The sequence below is a fragment of the Coptis chinensis genome, chromosome 3 (genome assembly GCF_015680905.1).
Source record: "Coptis chinensis isolate HL-2020 chromosome 3, ASM1568090v1, whole genome shotgun sequence".
NCBI lineage: Eukaryota > Viridiplantae > Streptophyta > Magnoliopsida > Ranunculales > Ranunculaceae > Coptis > Coptis chinensis.
The window spans coordinates 120,958,257-120,973,185 of NC_141458.1; the positions used below are offsets into that span (position 1 = coordinate 120,958,257).

General features: G+C 35.5%; 1 protein-coding gene across 1 annotated transcript; it reads left to right on the top strand.

The window, feature by feature from the left end:
* The first annotated feature begins 1,422 nt into the window (after positions 1 to 1,422).
* On the top strand, positions 1,423 to 5,037 carry LOC147513817 (F-box/FBD/LRR-repeat protein At3g26920-like). The gene is made up of 4 exons (XM_086597100.1): positions 1,423 to 1,633; positions 1,979 to 2,887; positions 3,002 to 3,145; positions 4,547 to 5,037. Exons 1-4 carry the CDS (start codon positions 1,583 to 1,585, stop codon positions 4,862 to 4,864), a joined length of 1,422 nt encoding a protein of 473 aa, XP_086453226.1. The 5' UTR covers positions 1,423 to 1,582; the 3' UTR covers positions 4,865 to 5,037.
* Positions 5,038 to 14,929: the final 9,892 nt, after the last annotated feature.

The window sequence follows — 14,929 nt, forward strand, 5'->3', positions numbered from 1 at the left end:
CAATTCATACTCATTAGTGGAGCTAAAGTTTTATGGTGCATGAAACAAAGATTAGAAAAATGCAACTATGCAAGCTTAACTTGGAATATTGTAAGTTAAGCCCTGCTTGGAGGGAAGCAAACTTCACGGCAGGTCGGGTGGCCAAACATATTCTGTGGGACTACATATGATATGCAAGTGGTGTACCATGAGAAAACCCGAGGATTACCAAAATGGGAGTGTCCCTAGTTTGGTTTAGATTTGATTAACAATCTATAGTGGTACACTGGTAGTCTGGTACTATCAGTGGATTACATGAAACCCTTCTGATTTGTACCTTTTCTTTTCTGTTCAGTACAGACATTTTGCTTAGGGTCCTGCTAATACACTCTCCGGTTCCTAAAATCCTAAGAGGGCATTTCTTGACCCGAAATCGTTTAGGGTCATAAAAACCAGCCGGTTCAAGAAAAAAAATAAAATAAACAAATTATAATCTTAAAGTTTTAATTAACGTGGGATATCATTTGCAAAAGACTTGAATTTGGATTAGAAGACACCAACCACATGTTGGGTAGGAATCCAAAGGCCAAGAGTTAGCATGGCAACTCAAAAGCAAGTCTTTACTGCCATTTCTCTTAAGCCAAAGTCAAGCTAGCCAAAAGCATACTTTCATACCCACGCCATCTCTCTCACTAAATGTCAAATGTATATGTAAAATCTCAGTAAAAAGAGGAAAAAATAGTGTGTAAAATAATGTTGGCAAAATAAACGGGTATAAAATGGAAAACGGATTCAGAACGTAAAAAATACAATAAAAACGGAGGGAAAAAAAATAATAACGATAGACATTAGACATGAGAATTTTGTTTGTCTATGATTAAAAGAAATTACAAATGAAAATATAGTGAAAATGTAGCATACTTCAAACTAAAAGTTTTAAAAATCGTTATTCTACATATGATGTTTAAGAATTTCTTGCCTCAACACTACAACAAATTGACAAGTACCAATTGAAACAATTTTAGAGGATTTAAAATGGGTTTTAATCGTTAAATACTAGTTTTAAACTAAATCTCGGATTTTAAACAGATATAAAACTTATTTTCATCTTCTCGGATTTTAAACGAATCTTTTTCAAAAAAACACAGAATACTTGTGACAAACTGACCAATAGCTTATATAGGAGCTCCATTGGTGATGCCCTAATGAAAAGGCGACAAGTTCAATACACTCTCATCCCAGCCCTCAGTTAAAACTTAAAAGAGCACTTACAAAGTTGAAATGGAACAATGGAATGGGCATGGGTTAAGAACGATATAATAGGGACCTGGCTACGAGTGAAAGATCTGTTTTCTCTACTGTTGGGCACTACTTGGGTCTTCGGCCAAATTAGTTGAACCAAAGTTGATCGATATTGCATGGTGCGCTCCCGTATTATGTGTTATGACACGTGCGCCTTCTTATTCCCAAATTCAAGTTCCACTTCCAAATCGCACCAATATAATAAGAAACACAGGGATAGAGTTTAATATTATATATCTTGCTTGCTGATTTCTGTCTTTGGTATTGCTTTCCAGTTTTAGTATTTGCTTTGTAAAAATCAATGGAAATAACTTCTGGCACTTTGGGTGAAGATCAAGAGAGATGTTTAGAGGTAAGCTCACATATTTTGCTATATTGAAATCAAATTTTATAAGTCTTTCTGCAGCATATGATATGTAAAATTGTTCTTTACGTGGTAGTAAGCATGATTCATGAAGCACTTAACTAAAGAAGAACAGGAAATATGGCGTCATATAATAGATTCGCTAATAGTTTAGACAGTAAATCGGACAGACGAATGTAGTCCTCTGTTCCATGCCAATAGTCTTCTATACGAATATCTAATATTATATGCATGTCAATAGCAGATTTCTCTCGATAATTCGAACAATGGTATTTACTATAATGCTTGAATGATTGAAATATTTCTAAGAAACTGCAGTCTTCTCTTTGTCAGGTAGATAATACTGTAACAAAGGATCATATTAGTGAATTGCCAGCGGACATCATCTCTTGTATTCTCTCTCTTTTGACTATGAAGGATGCTGTTAAGGCAAGGGTATTGTCTCCGAGATGGAGATATCTATGCACAGCTCCATCCAACCTCCACTTTGATCTATTATCTATATTTGGAATAACCTATGACCGCAGATACCGGAATAAAATTTCAAATACTCTGTGGGAAGGTAAGTTAAAATTTGTAAGGGCAGTGGATCAGTTTTTGCAGCTCTGCACAAGTCCTAAAATATACTCCTTTGAAGTTTGGTATTGCTTAGGAAGTGAGTCTGCTTGTCATATCGATAGGTGGGTCAGTTTTGCAATTAGAAAGCAGACTAAAGAGCTTTGTTTAAACTTTTCATTGGTTCCCCAAAGTTGTGAACTATACAGTTTCCCCTGTCATCTACTTCCTCAAGGTAAAGCTTGTCAGTTAAAGCATTTGAACCTAAAATCATGTGTGCTGAAGCCTTCTCCTGAGTTCGCAAACTGTCTCAACTCCTTGATAAAGCTTCGGTTGAATAATGTGCCCTTGGATCAGAGTGATTTTTCTGACATCCTTTCGGGGTGTGTGAACCTAGAATTTTTGAAACTTGAAAAATGTAGCCTACCAGCTACTTTTTTCATCAGGCACCTCCGGTTACGGGAATTGTTTTTGAAACGTTGTGGCCGAGCAAAGAAAATTGATATTTCTTGTATCAACCTCACTACATTGGATTTCTTCGGCAAGCTGCACAAATTACGTTTTATTGATGTTCCGTTACTCAAGGATGTATTTGTGTATCCATCTTTCAAAGATTCCATCTTCAATGGGCCTGCGGACGATCTTCCTCAGATTCGAAATCTCAAACAAGTTTTATATGTTGCTCGGGTGAGAAATAAGCACACACACGCACACACACACAAAAAGAAGAAGAAAGGTCTCCAACTTTAACTATTTGTTTATGAATGATAGTAACACGTGTATTTCTTCTTTTGCTCTTAGGTACGGCCAATACCTGCAAATATGACTAGATTCCGCCATCTGATAAAACTAGATTTGATCGTCTTTTTGATAAAAATCTTCAACCTCCTCTCTGTTGCTTTCATTCTAAATGCTGCGCCCCATCTGCAGAAGTTTCATTTGGCAGTGAGTCATCTAAATCTCCCTTTACTATTCTTAATTCACTTGGTTTTATTTTCTCAATCGTTTTTCTTGTATATGCAATTCGTATTTTGTTGAATGTCCATAATGTGGTTTAGGGGTTTGTACTTCTCCTAGTATATAACAAAACAACCCAAGTTGTACTTGTAATTAACTTCTTTGCTTATGTGTTAAACACAACTATAATGGCTTAGATTACCTTGAGGTGCTAACAGTTTATAAAATTCTAGTTGTACCAAAAAAAAAAAAAAAAAAAAAAAAAATCCAGTTGTTAACTCAACTTCTGATCTAGATGCACTTTTGCAAGAAAATTAGAAGTTGAATGATGGGGAACAAGGGTTTAGACTAGAAGAAAGGATATGGAAAATCCTTAATAGAATAAAAGAGCGAAGGAGATTGAAGAGTTTAGGTAAATAAGAATTTAAGATTGAAGAAGATGAAAAATAATTGGAGAAGGAAAATATTAGGTTTGGGATAATTTTGATAATTGATTTGACTGAATAATGGAATATCTTAAACAACTAACATTGGTCTTCTTATATAGATAAACCAAACTTGATATTCAAGAAATCTAACATTTCTAAATCTAATTAAACACAACAAAGGAAATTACTAAATAAACTTAATAATTCTACTATTAGAAATACCTAAAAGTTGACATTTTCATCCTACATCATTCGCCCTTTCTTTCTAACGACTCAACCTTGAGTTGATAACAGTAAGAAATAGTCGTGCTTGCTCAATAACAGAGTTGCCCTGGTCTTTCCAACGTTTCTTTCTACTTTTTATGACATTTTCGTAGTCTTCTTATTGAAATAAACACATTTCCAAAAGAAGCTTCAAACACTAACCATCTGCTCACAATTTTTTTTTACGAGACTTAATATGATTTTTCTTGTGATTCTTTCAAAACAATTTAAAGAACTCTGTAGAAAATCCTTAAGAACTCATAAATTGAACTTGTGTAAACTTGACATAATTCTTCAACTTTCCATAACATGTAACCATTGGTGAAGAAAAAAAATGCAAAAGAATCTTCATATGTTGGGAATATAATAATTGGTGTGCACTCCCTTTCTTTAGAGAACTATGTCTGCTGAAAAATCTCACATTTTTGTTCAAACTGTATACTTCAAAAGTCAAGGTCTTTATCTGGATTATGTGGAGCATTTTGTGTAACTTGTAATTTTTACTCTGTTTCATCATGGATACATTAGTAGTTTTTATCAGTTAGGTCGGACGTAGAATTACCTGACATAGGTTGCGAAAAGCAAAAGCTATTCTATACACCTCTCATCTGGAACTCCCCATAGTCAAAACAAGTTTTTCCTGTAGTTCTTTCTTTATAATAACTTCCAATCCTTGTTATCCTTGTTTTGGTGACAGTTACAGAGTATGAGGGTTCACGATGATAACGTGACATGGGAGTTTTCTGAGCAGCTCTATCCTCAACTGAAAGAAGTCGAATTAAGTGGGTTTTGTGACCGATGCTGCAATTTAATGGGGCTAGCTACCTATTTACTTAAGAATGCAGTTGGACTTGAGCGAATGATTATTATTAGCAACAAAACGAAGATGTATTGTGGAGCTGGCAAGTGGAAATATTCCACAGTTGATATGATGACTAAAGCAGAAAAGGATCGGGTCCACGCAGTGCTCTCAAAAGAAAAAGTTAGAGAAAACGTGGAATTAATAATTGTCTAGTAATTCCTGTATTTGCAAAATATTTATATTTACAGGGGATACATTTTATATTTATGTCTGCAATATGTAGTAGATCAACTACTTCACATGTATTTACCAAAAAAAATCTACTTCACATATAACTTACATATACCTTGGTATGGGATCAGGTCCCAACTCCCAAGGTTTCTTTACGTGATTTTGTACTTGGTTTTATAAATGTTGTTAAGAAATGTTCCTATATTAAAAAAATATGGGGTTGGGGGCATTTTTGTCATTTCTCAATTTTGTTTTAGGTCTTTATATGTTTTATATAAACTATAGAACAGTTCCTAATCTTTACAGTAATTACAGGACCGTTTTCTATACTGTACGACAATTAAACAACAGTCTATATATTTTTGTTTAAATTAAAGATTAGTCTCTATATTTTATCTAAATTACAAAAAAAAATTATTATGTTTTTCTACTCAATTTAAATTACAGAAGTGTCACATACTAAAAATTACAAAATTATCTCTATACATTTTTTTTTAGTGTGATATTGCCACTGCACATGTTCTGTATTCACGTTCAAAGTCTGTTATATAGCTCAAGGAGTGAGTCTTCTAATCATATCGATTGGTGGGTTAGTTTTGCAGTTACAAAGTAGATTGAAGAATTTTCATCTAAACTTTTCATACGTTCCCCAAAGTTGTGAACTATACAATTACTCCTGTCATCTACTTCCTCAAGGTAAAGCTTCTCAGTTAAAGCATTTGAGCCTAAAAACATGCATGATGAAGCCTTATCTTGATTTCACGAACTATCTCATACTCTCATCTCCTTGACAAAGCTTCAGTTGAATAATGTGTTGGAATTTCTTGTTTTATATTTCAAAATACTTATGTGTGTGCAAAGTGGAGAAAAAAATCATTGAGTGTTTCTCTTCACTTTGTGTTTTTGGTAGTTCCACATTGGTAAGAAACTACTAATTTTGGAGCATGCCCTTTAGGTACAAATGTTTTTGTGTTAGGAGGGACCGCATACACATCCACACTCGCGCACGCCCTCCCACACCGAATCGTGTCGGCTTGGGCTTGGGTTTGGGTTTAGGTGTGATATGTTAGTGGGCTTGGCCAATTCCCTAAACTATTTTTTGCTTCTCCACCATGTTTTAGTTAGGTTTCCTATACTGTTTTGGAAACTAAACCAACTTGTTCCCTGTGTAAATAGGACTTACGTCCATATCAAAATACAGTATTAACAAACCCTAAACCGAGTTCTTTTTCTTCTCCTTTAAAACCGCCAGAGAGAGTTGTGTTGTTGTTTTAGAAGAGTAGTTTGTTTGAGTGCATATTAGTCTGCTATTACCATTGAATCATGTGAGTGTTGCATGCTGAAGCATTTTTGCACCATTTGAAGGGGCAAAATCTTTCCTTCAAGACAATATCTAACACGTCTTGGTAGTTCCTATTCATTATGTCCTCGTCTCTTTTCTAATTCCTAACCCCAAGTGGCCATGTACAACATAATGTATCCTTGGATCAGAGTGATTTTTGTGACATCCTTTTTGGGTGTGTGAACCTATAATTTTTGGAACTTAAAAATTGTAGCCTACCAGCAGCTTTTTTAGTTGCTTGGCACCTCAGGTCAAGGGAATTGTTCTTGAAACATTATGGCCGACAATGAAAATTGATATTTCGTATTTCTTTGATAAGGTGTACAAATTACGTGTTATTGATGTTCCGTCAATCAAGGAGTCAAGGTGGTATTTGTGTATCCATCTGCGAGAGATTCGATCTTCAATGGACCTCTTGATTAAGAATATTCTATCTAATAAAAATGTTTGGTGTTAACGGTTAACATTGTATTTCACAAGTTGTGACATGGCACTTTCAAGTGAGCTCAAGTAGTGTGCTGCATCTCTAAGCAACAAACGGTTCCATTGTATCCCTTTTCTCTAATTTAGGGTAAAGAGAGAAATTTCCATCGTTCTCCACCGAGATCAAATCTGCCGCCTCTCTCTCTCTTTTTCACTAACGTCTCAGTCTTCCTTTTCTTAACACTATAAAGATTTTTTTTTTTTTTTTTTTAGGTGGTGTGCTGCTTTAATTTGTGCCTGAGTTTTATTTTCCTTTTTTGGCGTTTGTTTTTTCGTTTGTAGCAGAATATTTAATCCGACTAGCATTTTGGCAACTACTACGCATTCTTCCCCGAAGGTAATTGTGTTGTATATCCTCACTAATTGAATTGTAAAGGTTATATTCATATTACTTTGTATTTTGTATTGTATATACTCTAAGAATGCTAAGTTATGCAGGTGTCAACTAGCAAAGTCGGTAAAACCTTTGGGTGATAATACCAGAGGTCTGGGGTGTAGGAACCGTTATGGTTTTATGTAATCGACTACAAACAGTGAAAACCCATGCGCAGCAGAATAAGGGGTGTTCACGATTTTGATTAGAAATCATACCTTTGATCAGCTGTGATATCTCTGAGAATCCAAGCTCTACGAATCAACAACCTCTTGATCTTCTGTTGTATTCATATTCTTAGAACGGACGTTGTGTGGGTAACGATCTTCTAGCCCTTTCTTTCTCTATTGGCCTCTCTCACTCACAAAGTTGGAACCGAATTTTGGAACTCACTTTTCTTGAGCAATCAATCAGTATTTCGGCCAGAGAAGAAGGGTTTCTTTATATATGCTATAATAGGGACCATGAGGAGAAATTAGGGTTAGGTCTCCTGACGGGCTTGGGTTTCCCATGTTCGCCTAGAACACACGACCCAAGTCTGTCAACAAATGGCTTATTCCACTAAAGGTCATTGTTGCACTACCGCCCTAATCCCAAATTACGTGTATTAGGTTTATGGGCTCCATATTATATGCTTATTGATCTCCCCGTGTTAAGATATCGAATGCCCGTTGATTAAGTCAAGTTACTGACAACTACATTAATCAACTTCTTATGTCCTTGAGTAGTACCACTCAACCTCATTGTCATGTCGGATTAAATCCACCTGCAGGGTTTACATGACAATCCTTATGAGCTCCTCAAGGGGACATCATCAACCCAACTTCTTGCGGGTCACGAATTCCTTCTATAATCAACAACACACCTTACATACAATGTTATTACCCAATACATCGAGTTTGTTGATTCACAAATGAATCTCACTCATTGATAATTTAAAACAATGTACAATGCACGTAAGTGCCCATTATTATATCCGGATTAAGAGGACAAACATCCATAATAACAGAAGTGTTTGTTCTCTTATATAGTCAGTATAAAGAGAAACAATCTCACTTTGTCCTGTTCAATACATACAAAGTGTACTAGTGTAATCATGTAGTCAAGATAGACTAATACCAGATTATACTACAATCATACTAATGGTTTGTCCAAATCCATCTAGGTTGTGAACGTTTACTTATACTTTATAAGGTACTGATGATATGATCTTCTGTGTGTCACCACACACCATATCATCTACAACATAAAGTATTAGACGTATGCATATAACTAATAACATATATAATATGCATAACATTTGCCCATATGATTCTCATTCAAAATATAAAAAATTAGAGTTAATTCAAAAGTAATGTTTTTAGTATATAACCCTATCAATCTCTCACTTATACTCAAATCATTGCTTTTTAGTATACTACTAACAAATCTCCCACTTATACTTAAAGCTATGCTGCCAAGCATCTGATTCCCATCCCCTCAACATGCCTGTCAAAAGACTTAGCCGGTAAGCTCTTTGTAAAGGGGTCAGCCCGGTTGTCTTCTGATGCTATCTTGGTAACAGTAACATCTCCTCTTTTTACGATTGATCGTATCAGGTGGTACTTGCGCTCAATATATTTACTTGTTTTATGGGCTCGTGATTCCTTCGAGTTAGATACCGCACCAGTGTTATCATAATAAAATGTGATACTCATAGGTAAACCAGGTACCAACTGGCAAGTCCAACAAAAGTTTGAACCAAAGCGCCTCTTTAGGGTTCGGTGGTACCACATATCGCAGCCTTTTGCATGGTGGAGTCAGACACACATTTCTGCTTGATACTCCTCCATACTATGGCTCCACCTCCCAAGGTAAACACACAACCTGAGGTAGACTTACTCTTGTCCCTATCCGACTTAAAAACATAATCTGTATACCCTAAGAGAACCAAACTATATGCACGGTATACTAACATATAATCCTTAGTCCTTTTTAGTTACTTCAGAATATGTTTTACCGCAGTTCAGTGCCCTTGTCTTGGTTTCTTCTGATATTTGCTAACCATGCCAACATCAAAGCAGATGTCTGGCCTCGTGCATAGCATATCGTACATTAAGCTTCCTACAGCCGAAGCATAAGGAACCACTTTCATGTCCTCTATCTCTTTTGGTGTCTTCGGACACATATCCTTTGATAGAGGAACTCCCAAGGACAAGAAATACCACTACGATCCCATCAAAATTCTTGTACACACAAGATTCGTCTAGGCTTTGATCGAATCCATAAGATTGGATTACCTTATCAAAACGAATGTTCCAAGATCTAGAAGCTTGTTTTAAGTCCATAAATGGATTGTTTAAGCTTACAAACAAGATGCTCTTGACCCTTTTCAATGAATCCTTCTGGTTGTTTCATATAGATGGTTTCCTCAAAACTTCCATTAAGAAAAGTTGTCTTGACATCCATTAAGGAAAACTGTATTTTCCTTAGAAAAATGCTTGTTACATGCCCTTCATGCTTCCCTTACATATTTGACCAGATTTGACCAGAATATAAAAAGTAAAAATATAAAGAATTAATGTATATTACATACTTGAACAGAAAATACCTTGATTGAAATCTATAATTAATTATAGAAAAATATAATAAAAAAAATATATATATATAATTAATGAGGGGTGTACCGTGTACTTGAGCAGCAGCCAATATTTATTTTGGTTTTACTTGGAGAAAAACAAATAAAATATAGCATACAACGCAGTTTTTTCAATTTAAAAAGAGGTAAAAAAATAGGTACGTTACAAAGTTACGTAGGTAGAGATAATCGACTAGTGAGTAGTGATGGATTTGTATGGTTGTGCGTTTGTTCTATATCATTTTCTGAATTTTATGTGTTTTCGTTTTTGTTTTCTCATTTGAAGCTGTTTTATTAGGTTACACTGATTTGTCAGGTTCAATTAGCATCATCATTAGGAGTTAGGACCTATATCTTACCCGCCCACCCCGAACTCTTTTGGCCCATGTAGCTATACCATTATTTATGAACTACAAAGAACAACATTTTGGAAAATATAAATTTACTATGAACATATAACGGTATAAGAGCATCATTAACGTGCTGCCAAATGGTATATATGAGGATGATGCCAAAAGAGAAGGTATGTGACTATACTGTTAGAGAAGGTATGTATGAGGATGAGGTGATGAGGATGATGCTAAAAGAGAAGCTATGTGACTATATTCTTAGAGAAGGTATGTATGAGGATGATGCCTCAGGAACTCCATATGTAATAAGTTGATTATCAATAAAACAGGTGAGGGCCAGCTTTAATCCCAGCTTAACTTTTCAAAAAAAAATCATTAACATGCTGCTATTTCTGATTGCCAATGTGATAGGTAGCAATTTTTCTAGCAATATTGTTTACCAATGCACTGCCAAACACCTGTTTCTATTTCAGTAATTGTTAAATTCTTGACCAAAATACTCAAAAATTTAATAGTCACTCGCACGAGACAACTTTAGCCGTTCAGATGTTGGACAAGTCAATTTTTGCCGTCCAGAAGTTTTTCAATAGTTTTTTTAATAAAAAATTAAAACAGTTGTAATAAAAAATTTCATCATCATTTTTTGAATGGGTCAAGTTTTGTCGTTTCAATGTTTGTTTGTTTGTTTTTTTTTTTAATAGAAAAAAATTGAAATGCATGGGACAAGTTCTGTCGTCCGAAATAGAAACAAAAAATATCGAAAAAATGCGTTTGTCATAAACTGGTTTTAGCAATTTTGACCGAGCTAAAATGCTGATGTCACCATTTTTTTAGCAGCACATTGATAATGCCCTAAAAATAAGTATACTACTGGACTAGGCAATTCCAGATATCTTAGGCTAAGTCCAATGGTGCGGCAAAACATCAAATATTACGAAAATTGTTATCCAATGATGCGTCAAAATGCTAACCCGCCAACGCTATCGGTATAAGTTTCGCTATGTATATCGCCAATTTTAACGATATAGCGTATGCTCTGCACACCAGAACGAGTGGCGTCCAAAGAAATAAATCTACACGCCTTTGTGTGTAGCGGCTAGAATTTCCAAATAAATCGATTTAATTTCCAAATAAATCTACACGCCTATCACAGTGGCGGCTATAATCGAAAAATCGAAAAAAGACAAAAAATAAAGTATTTTGCACCCGCCATTGCCAATGGCGGCTAGAATCGAAAAAAATAAAATTGTTTTACTGTTTACGCTAAAACCCATTGGGCACCTAAACGCCATCCCTCTTAACCTATCTACTGTACTATTGTGATTTGGTGTTTTCAGGCACCAAACCATTGGACTCAGCCTTAATGAATGTAAGACGACTCTATTGTTCGGATTATGTTCTTTTTTTTTTTCGATAACTGCCTGATTGTATTCATTCAAAGGTAAAAACATTACATTCAGGACAACAAGCTGAAAGTAAGATTATGTTTAGAAGTTGAAACTGTACAATCGGCTCAACTTTCATCTGGGCCGGCAGATTCGCTAACTTGTGCTGATCATCCAATAAAATATAGGGTTAACGAATATTACCCCCCACTAGATGAGCCAATTAGGATCCCCTAGATGGGAAATTAGGGTCTCCCCCCAAATACACACGAAAAAAACACGGTCAACCCAAATTGACTTTTTTTTTGTGTACCCCAGGGGAAAAACCTTAATTTCCCCATCTAGTAAGAGGGAAATTCTAATTGGCTCCTCTAGTAGGGGGGTAATACTAGTTAACCCTAAGTATATAATGATCTAAATGAAAACAAACCAATTTAATTAGTGACATTAAGCTTTGGTGTGTTGAGTCGGATTTGGCTGATGCAATTCATACTCATTAGTGGAGCTAAAGTTTCATGGTGCATGAAACAAAGATTAGAAAAATGCAACTATGCAAGGTTAACTTGGAATATTGTAAGTTAAGCCCTGCTTGGAGGGAAGCAAACTTCACGGCAGGTCGGGTGGCCAAACATATTCTGTGGGACTACATATGATATGCAAGTGGTGTACCATGAGAAAACCCGAAGATTACCAAAATGGGAGTGTCCCTAGTTTGGTTTAGATTTGATTAACAATCTATAGTGGTACACTGGTAGTCTGGTACTATCAATGGATTACATGAAACCCTTCTGATTTGTACCTTTTCTTTTTTGTTCAGTACAGACATTTTGCTTAGGGTCCTGCTAATACACTCTCCGGTTCCTAAAATCCTAAGAGGGCATTTCCTGACCCAAAACCGTTTGGGGTCATAAAAACCAGCCGGTTCAAGAAAAACAAATAAAAATAAACAAATTATAATCCTAAAGTTTTAATTAACGTGGGATGTCATTTGCAAAAGACTTGAATTTGGATTAGAAGACACCAACCACATGTTGGGTAGGAATCCAAAGACCAAGAGTTAGCATGGCAACTCAAAAGCAAGTCTTTACTGCCATTTCTCTTAACCCAAAGCCAAGCTAGCCAAAAACATACTTTCATACCCACGTCATCTCTCTCACTAAGGGTGTGTTTGTTTAGTGGCAAACCTCTAGTGGTAAAATATTAGATTTGCCAGCATTTTCCCACTAGAGTTTTGCCAGGCTAATTTGTAGTGGGAAAATTTCAGTTTGCCAGTGTTTGTTTGCAAAAATTTCTGGTGGGAAAATATGGGATTTGCCAATTTTACCAGTGTTTGTTTATATGGTTTTTTTTCCCATGACAAATAATTTTTCAACTTTTTGGATTTTTTTTTTTGTTTTCAAACTCAATAGTCTAAAAAAAAACTAAAACTAAAATACAAAATAAAGATAATTAAAAAACAATACAACTCAACATTAATAGTAATAGTGTCTTTTGAAACAACCATAAAATAAAGTCAAAGTGCAATACACCTTAACAACCATTGTTATCCAAACACATATAAAATGTCATTGTGCCTTGGATAAATTTTATTTCTATACTTTCCCATACTCGGATCACGTGCTATGGCTTGATCCCAAACCTCATTTCTAGCTATGATCTTATGTTCTTCATAACTCCATTCAAACCCCTGTTGCATAGTTACACTAGCAATATCGTGTGTCATCCATCGTAAAGTCTTCACTCGCTGAGTTACATGACTAATAGTCAAGTCGATACCAAATGTAAATGTGTTTTGGAGTGTTTATCTTGCATGCTCTTTTCATATTGGAAGAAATCCGTTCTCATTCTTATGACCTAGAAGTAGCTCGTCATGGAATATATCGATAAGAACATTGTCCATCGCATTGCCATATCTAATTAATAAGCATACAAATTTAGTTAATATACTTAAAACAATGACAAGTTAAGAAAGTGCATTAGGATAATTAGTAAAACAAACTTGGTCCAAATGTCGTTACAGCCACATAAACATAAATTTAATTAGAAGACTCCACAGACATATCAGACTAGTACAACTACAAGACGAATAGTAATTTGATCATTACAGCAATTAAAATAACTAAAAACACCATGACCAATTAAGTAGCGGACGTAGACCCAATCATCGCATTGCTCAGCTATATGACCTCTCATATTTTCTATGTGAGGTGCATATGGAACTTCTATGTGAGGTGCATGCGGAACGTGAGAAGCTAGCACTTGGGGAGGTTGTGAATTTGTCAATTTGGTCTCTTCGATGGGTGCATATAGAACTTCTATGTGAGGTGCATGTGGAACGTGAGAAGCTAGCACTTGGGGAGGTCGTGTGCACCTACGAATAATGGATTCCGAAGACATCTTACGCTGAAGGTGAGTGGCCAATCTATGTTCAGCTTCTTCTACGGACTTACATCCATAGTAATCTGCGTTACTATAACCATTCACCTGGGCTTTACAGTCATCCCAATTTGTGTACACTCCGCGATTCTTTCCCTCGAATACTACGTAACACACAAGTTTTTCCATTCCTGTGATCATATTAGAAAATGGCCATAGAACATACAATTATTTTTACAACATACAAAAGGCCATAGAAAACAATTATATATATAAATAATGCAAGCCACATGCATAAAATAAATGAAAACACAACTATATATGATATTAGTGGTCACTTGCTAAATATGCTAAATATGATATCAGTGGTCACTTGCTATATGCCTATATACGCTAAATATGATTTTTACTAACAACATATATGATATGTCCATAGAAATAGAGATGGCTTTGAAGAGAGCAGAGGAAGAGAGCATAGAAATCGAAGTGGCCGAGTATTCTTCTTTGGATTTGGAGAAAGAGATGGCTTTGAAGAGAGCAGAGGAAGCTGTGTCCGCATCCATAGAAATAGAGAAGACAGTGGAGGAGCTAACTCTGTCAGAAAATTACTTATGTCAGCTTGGATGGTTGGGTAACTCAATTTCGGAATGGACAAGATTTGGAACCAAATGACTGAGTGATCTCTGAGTGTGTCTGTGGATCAAGCTACTAGTGCCAAGACTAGTTCTCATGGATAAGTGTCACACCCCAAATTTCCAGAAAAATTAAAACTGATATTCAATCATTTGAAAACCCGGAGTGAAACAAAACCCATTAACATATTATCAACCACGATATTAAAATCTAAGATCAAATTAAAACTGAAAGAACAACGCTTCATTTACAAATAAATTTTTTACTAACCAATTCTATTACATCTTTTCCAATTCAAAACCGTACACTTTCGAAAAACTTAAACCATAAGACTCCAAGAGCAAATCCAAGTCACGTGTCTTCATCCACTGCACTCCATCATCTATGTTCCCAAGAACATACCCATGTTGCAAAACAAAGCAAACATGGGTCAGCAAATTGAATTTGCTGGTATGAGTAGACTAACAACAAAATATATATAATAATCT